The sequence below is a fragment of the Meriones unguiculatus genome (genome assembly GCF_030254825.1).
Source record: "Meriones unguiculatus strain TT.TT164.6M chromosome 13 unlocalized genomic scaffold, Bangor_MerUng_6.1 Chr13_unordered_Scaffold_49, whole genome shotgun sequence".
In the NCBI taxonomy this organism is placed as follows: domain Eukaryota; kingdom Metazoa; phylum Chordata; class Mammalia; order Rodentia; family Muridae; genus Meriones; species Meriones unguiculatus.
Window position 1 is genome coordinate 660,849 of NW_026843655.1, and position 7,530 is coordinate 668,378.

At 42.2% G+C, this 7,530-nt stretch overlaps 1 protein-coding gene across 1 annotated transcript; it reads right to left on the reverse strand.

The window, feature by feature from the left end:
- Positions 1-789: 789 nt before the first annotated feature.
- On the reverse strand, positions 790-2,022 carry LOC132651357 (NEDD4-binding protein 1-like). Its single transcript, XM_060376580.1, has one exon. It carries the CDS (start codon positions 2,020-2,022, stop codon positions 790-792), a length of 1,233 nt encoding a protein of 410 aa, XP_060232563.1.
- Positions 2,023-7,530: the final 5,508 nt, after the last annotated feature.

A 7,530-nucleotide genomic window follows, 5' to 3' on the forward strand; every position in this document is an offset into this window, starting at 1 on the left:
CACTCCCCTAAACTAAACAGTGGAAAAATCCACCTGAAGATTCATGTCTTCATGCCACCTTCCCCGCGAACATCAGTAACCTCAGAAAAAGTCCATTTCAGGATCTAGGTCTTCCCATCTGTCTGTTTCAGGAACTCACTGTCCTCTTTCAGTCAGGTCGATGAGCTCTTCCTGCACCAGGGCATGGCGGTTGTGGAGCTGGCGGTGGTGTTGGTGTTGTGTGTGCGTTTGTGTGGGGGCTGTGGGTGGTACCAACTTTCCCGGTGTGACCATGGCTCCGGGTTGCCCTCTATCTGCCTCCTTTCCTTCCTTGAGTAGAGGCTTTCATGGGGAATCCTCTCTCACTGGGGATGGGCTCCTTTGCAATTTGATGGAACCCTTAGGCTCTGCTGACCTGTGGAAATATAGGCAAAAGCTGCTTCTCTGAGCGTCCCATTACCTGAAACCCATCCCACTGTTTTGAAAATCCCATTGAAGAATGGAAGCTCACACTCATCATCACGTTCTCCTACAATCCAGGGACTTTAAACAGCAGTTGACTGCCTGGTTGCCAATCAGGAAATTTCAACTTAAAAAACAAAACAAAACAAAACATAATGGTCTGTATTTGTGGGAGTTCCTGCTCCCTGTTTCTGTTTATTTAGAAACTCCGTTTTGTGTACACCAAACATCTGTCACTCCTTTTCTCCCATACCATACAGCAATGTTTCCTCAGGGAAGGATCTACCAACAGGTGGCAGAACCTAGTGCCCTCCCCTGCCCCGTCCTCACCACACCATGAGTGCAGTTTCAGCCCAGCTTTGCATCCAACACGAGGCCAGAGAGGGCATTCAGGTCCATCGTGGATGGATGAGCTAGCAGAATCTGGTCAATCTTCTGTTTCTGCTCAGAGTCCGGGAAGATGCTCATCAGCGCCTCTCTCAACTCGCTGGTCTCTGCCCAAGATCTCTGTGCAGGCCTGGCCAGTTTCTGCTGCATCCTGGGCAGTGTGACCGGGGCAGTGAAGAGCTGTTGCTGAGGAAGCCCAGGGCTTGGAGAGGCTCCGTGGTTCTGAGGTGGTGGCCATTGGCTGGGGCTGGGGCTGGGGCTAGGGCTCCTGAGGACAGAATCCAAACTGCTCATGCCTGGCGGGCCGCTGTCATCAACCAGCTGCTTGTCTGGAGGAAAGAGGTCCTTTTGAAGAAATTCTTCCAGCCGAGGTCCGTGTCTTCCCAGAGGGTCATCGGGAACCATAAATATGTCTCCCATGAACGTATACTGAAGCAGTCTCCTGGCAACGATTTCTCTCCAGGACGCCGACTCAGTCACAAACTCTCTCAGGTTATCATTGGTCACGATGATCCCCCCGGTCTTGTCTGCCAGGTGCAGTAGGAACCTGTCATCATGAGAAGAGATTCTTTCTCGGGAGACCATCCGGGCAGGAGTCAGAGCCACTATGCCGAGGTCCTGGAGCTGGCCCAACAGGTGCTGTTCCGTGACGTGAGGATCCCGTCTCGTTCTCCACTGCGGGACAAACACGGTGATGTTTCTGTTGCCAAGCTTCCAGAAATACTCCACTGCGAGGGCTATTCCGCGGCAACTGAAGAACTTTTTCAGGCCATGGGCCATGGCCACGTTACTTCCATCTATCACCACATGCTTCAGATCTGCTCTGCCGGGCTCATTTCTCAAGGCCAGACTGTATGGGGTCTTGAGGGCCTCTTGAAATCTCTGAACCCCTGTGAACGAGGCAGTGGGGTCCTCATAGGATCCACCCAATTCTGCGGATCCTGTCTCTGAAGGAAACAGCCAGGGCTGCTGCAGGAGTGGCTCAGAAATTGGGGGGCACATCGGCTTAGGCTCAGGCAAGCCCCCTGAGTGGGAATGCTTTCCACGGGGAGGCTCCTTAGATTCTGCAAGCACAGGTCCCACGGGTTGTTGAAAACCCTTGTCAGGCGTTCCTCCCTGGGCCAATGGGAAAGGTGGTGGGGGTTGCTGCCCTTGTTCGGTTTCCTTCTGAGCCGGGGGCGACTCAGGTTCCATGGGCTGTCCATCCCGGCCCCCTGACCCATCACGTACCCTAGTTTATCCTTCGAGGGCCTTCTGTTCTCTCACTTCCCCTCTCTCGTGTCTCTGCAGCCTCAGTAACATCACAGCTAATTTCGCTTGTTGCACGACTACCACTTCTTGCAGTAGTGCTGCTTTTCCAGATGCTATTGAGGTGCGTTCTTGTTGGGCACATATTGATCCAAGCTTCTTGGAGAGAAAGTAGAGAAGGACAGCTGCAAGTCCAAGTACAAGCAGGCTGGTGATCGTGATGGTGATCAAGGCCCAAAGAACTGCCGCCATGGCTTTCCCGAGGAACCCCCCTAGGCCTTCAATTTCCCCCCTCTCCAAAATGGAGCCTCCTATGTGTTCTCCAGCAGGAGCCAGGTGAAACAGATGCATCCTCTGCAGAGGATCCCAGGGAATTTCTCCTCCTCCGAGGCTCTCCCTCAGACGTCTGCTCTCCTCTGAGACCTTTCTGTCAGATGTCCTCTGCCTCCTGCAATCTTGGTGGGTTCTCTCCTTCCCGATCAGGTTGGGTTCCACTGCAACACTTCTGGTCCCTTCTGACTCTCGGGTTTCACGTGCCTCTCTTCACCAGCACAGAACGCACTCAGAAAATCAACAATGGGTGGTGGGTTGCTGGAGGGAAAGGGGTGGAGCTCCACCTCACTGCACAGTGAGAACTCAACTGAGCTGCTCTAGAGTGCTGCACTCTCTTTAAGAAGCCTCCCTTTCCTGGTGGGCGGATCCTATCTCTGATGCTTGCTGAGGAGTCCTTCTCTGATTGGCTCTTTGTCTGCCCCTCCACTAGACCGCACTTCCAATCAAGGCCCTCTCTCTTTCCAAACTAGAGTTCCTTACATTGTTTGGGATTAAGGTGTGTCCTAAGGGTGTGTCAGCCTTTCAGACAGGGGGATTTTCAGGTGTGTCAATCCCAGCAGGCAGCCCATGAAGATCTCTTGGTGTAACCCCTTGCTAGAGCAGCCAGGTAGCATGATTGAAATTCCTTTACAACTGCCTCCCTCCTCCAGCAAACAAACAGACCAAAAACAATAAAAACCACAAAAACAAACAAACAAACCAGACTAATTCCTTTTGCTTTTTGCCAAGTTGGACTCAAGTTCCATATGCTATTTATTGGATGATGATGCTGTAGGGTGTTCGAAGTTTACAATGATTCGATCATTTTAGGTGAGCAGTACATCTAGTCCTGCCCCTATCTGATTTGGTGAGCTATGATTTTCTGGACTGGTTGTTGGGCAATGTTATCTCATACTGCATATCTGGACATTCCTCTGCATCAGAGTGGAGAATTTTGGTATTCCTTTGCAACAGTGTGGGTCTTTTCTCAATTCACCTGCTTTTCCTTTTGTCCTTCTGCTTTCTGGAAAAGTACTGATTGAAGTTAGTTTATTATGGGGTATAGATTTCATAAAGTGCCCTGTAGAGCCAACTTGTTCCTTTCATTTATCTGTATTTTTAGATATGTTTATATCATGTATTGTGTATGTCATGTGTATAGCATTGTTGAGGCATGCACATATGAATAAGCTGCCCATCGGGATTGAAAAGGATGATCAAATCATGAGACAGACAGTGATGCTGGAAATTGATCTGGGGTCCTTTATGAGGGCAACAGACATTCAACTGCTAACTCATTGTCTTTCTCCAACTTATCTAAGTTTCTTTCCACTTCCGTTTCAAAATCATTGCTAAAACCCCACAGAAACCCCCACTGTTTTTCCAGGAGCTCATTTTGAAATAATTATAATTCCCATGAACTAGTCTCATTATAATAGTTTTAATATATTTTAAATAAATTTTAATAAAGTATAAATAGTCCATCATTCATTATTTTGACACATATTAAGTAAAGGTATTCCTGCTATATGATACATTTCTTCATTATTTACAGTTGCTTTGACAGCATCAAAGGTGGTAATACTTCAGAATAAAATAGACCCCTGCACCCTGCTGTCTGGAACCATTTCAGTGGTACCCAGAACACCAAGTATTTGTTCAAAAAGGCATGTAATGAAGACAGTTATTTTGATCTGTGGATACAGAATCAGGAGTGGTGAGAGGATGGAATGATCCTTACATTAGATATAGAATGCATGACTATCTGATTTGCATGGATATCTCAGAATGAAAGAAAAAATGGTAAGTAGCTTCAAGTAGCTATTTCAATATAATAACAACACACACAGACATACACACAGGAACACACAGACACACCACACACATATACACAGACACACACATGAGTCTATGAAGTCTATGAAGTCATGGTTCCTCACCAGGAACTCACATAACAGTTATAGCTAATCCAAAACTATTTAGAAAACAAATAAAATATCGTGGGTTTATCTGTATTCTCTGTTTATGCCACTCAGGCACAATATTCCTCCGCAACAGTTTTGATGTGCTTTTTCAGAGGCTTTCTCATTGTATAGTAACTGCAGGAAGCCCTTTTAATATCTAAAATTGTGAGAGGAGAAAGGGTCTTAACTCACATACAGGTTTATATGAGATGTGAGTCTCACACCCACAAAACTATTAGAAGTATTCTACCTTCAAATAAGAAGTAAACGATTACTCCAAGGTGGATTACAGATTTGAAAAAGCATTTCAAGATTCACAAAATTGGATTTTTTTTTAGATGGATGTATTTATAAGTGCTTGGTGCCTTTTAATAGGAAGTCCATTAATAAAAAAATATGGGAATCCTTTTCCTAAAAAAACACATTTACTCAGTCCAAGTTTCCTGATTTTTCAGGCATCATTGATTTTATGAATTAAACCCCTGATATCACTAATGGAGCTACTTTATGAATTTGCTGTTAGCACAAGGTGTAATAATTGATAAAGTAAAATTATGTAAAATCCATCAATAATTTTTGTTTAAATGTCTTTATTAATTATCAACTGCCTAAATATATCTGTACAAATATTCCTGTAAGATACTACTATTCTACTGCTGTAAGACTTACCATGATAAATTTGTTTGAAAACATAATTTGGTAGTAAAATAACAACTGGTTCCAAAATTTTATGAAAATTAAATTATATTGTAAAACCTAATTGGTCTCAACAAAGCCTTCATTGGAATATTTGTCTGTTTTGTTGGGTTTCTTATAACTCTACCTCCCTTCCAACTATTATCCAACCTAATCCTTCCAACTCCCAGACACTAGGTAGTAAATAAAAAATGATAAATGGGAAAGGGCCATAGATTTCTATGGACTATTTCCTGTTGTTTATGCAGCTCTTATGCTATTTCCAGGTTTCCTGGGACAAGTCCAATCTTCGTCTTCAGGATATTCAGCAATGCAGCAAACCAGCAAGTCAGAAGTAGCAAATGTAACAGTCAATGCAGCAGCAGGATGAACCTTAGCAGGACAGAGAGCAGAAGCTGCCTTCTCTGTCTGGGAGTGCCCTCTGGCATGCAGACAATGGTTTCTTATCTGCTGTGGATTTCTTACCTGCTACATTTTACAGTTTGAGCACAGCAGAGCATTCATACTGTAATGAAAATGACACCATCTTCATAAATTCTGGCCCTATAACACGTGCTTCTAGTTGCAATATGTCACATATAGGCATTCTAAGAGAAAACATCATTTAAGACATGTTTATATACATATTATTTTATTTAAAACTTGTAACATGTTCCCCTTTAAGATTAAGAGTATTCATAGTAGTGGCGGGTTTTGGGGAGAAAAGATCTTATTCTACAAATGGGAACATGAAGGTTAGGCTAATTCTGTTGTTTCTTTGTCTACAGACAGTATTTACTGATATTGAATATTGTGTTTAACTATGTTGCACTATAAGAAAGAAAAGAGCCTTCCACCTGAGCATATATGCATTCAATTCTTGAGACTCACATGGTGGAGAGAATTGATAACACAAATTGTCCTCTGACCACAAGAACATACATACCCATACACATAGTAATTAAAAAGAAAAATTTGTGGAAGATATTAATGCAATAAATAAATAAATAAATCCATTTAAGTTCATGTAATTAGCAAGTAAAATAATCTTGTTGTAAAAAGGGATTCTTCTCATATTGTAAGTGGCGATTAATATTTACTATTGATACATCTTTTAGTAACGCTGCTGTTAGTTCTAAACAGCTGTATAACCAAATCACCACACAGAGATTGGGTTTATTTAGTTAACCTAAATAAACAATCATTCCCAGTGATAATGAACTCAATCCTGTGTATGCAACAGAGCATACCTATATCTTCTTGAAAAAACAAGTAAATTAAATAAAGATTGGATATGACTACATCAAAACACTTTATAAATTATATATGATGATTTCCATAAAGATAGGTTCTATAGATTTATAGAAAAAAAAATAAGCTTATGATGAATGTCTTGGGGTATATCCAGTTTGGTCTCTGGACTCGGAATACAAACTTCACCCAGACAGAATGCACATCTGTTCCCAGCATTCAGAAAAGATAAGAGGTTATCCATACCTTCTGTTGAAGGAACACCTCAGGTTCCTTGAGTGATTCTCTATGAGAACATGGGCCTCCATACCTATTAAAGTGGCTGAAGTGCTCTCAGAAGAAGTTGGTCGTTGCTACATAGTTCTCAGTCTGTATCAACCATAATGGCTTTTTTGCTTTCTCCCAGCTACACAGAGAATTGTCTGTATCACTCTCATTTAAAAAGCTCTCTGGCTTTTTCTCTTTCTGCCCAATATTTTTCAAGTTCTGTTGAAATATAAAGAATTCCACCTAAAATAATTGTATTATGTATATGTATGTATGTATGTATCAAAGCAGAGTCTCACTTTGTAGTAGCCCTTACTGGCCTGGAACTTGCTATATAGATGTGTCCTGAAACCTACAGAGATATACATACCTCTGCATCTTGAGTTCTGAAGAGAGAGTCTTGCACCATTACATCTGGATTGAATTACATCTGTGTGAGACATCACAATCCAATCATGAGAAGATAATCTTCACATGATAAGTCCTTCCCATATTAAAGGGAAGAAGATTATGTAAGAAGTGAGAATCTAGATAGTAAATTTCTGATTCTGTCAACAGTTCAGCATTTACTAATTTCTAGACATGTCTGTATTGCTAAAGAGTTGGTTCAGCAGTAGAATCATACATTGTAGAGAATATCAGTTCACCTTCCAGAAATCATTTTGGGCAGCTTACAAGCACCTACAACTCCAGCTGCTAGGAATATGTCTCCTTCTTCTGGTCTTATTTGGTCCTGCACCCACATGCACAAAGCCATATTCTCCACAAATGCATTCACCCCATTAAATATAAAGGTTTAGAGATACTTGCTTGTCTTTTAATTTTGCAATATTCATTCCAGCAGAAAATTTAGAGGTTATTGTGCTAGTGTTCTTTCTACTTCTATGCACCACCTTCTTTCTAGAAAATCCCTCATTTTTTATTATGATAGATTCACTACATGTATCTGATTAATTTTAGTACCTCTTACACACTGCTATTTTTG

Coding starts and splice junctions, on each gene's coding strand:
- LOC132651357 (XM_060376580.1), bottom strand. CDS start 2,022: ATGGAACCTGAGTCGCCCCCGGCTCAGAAGGAAACCGAACAAGGGCAG.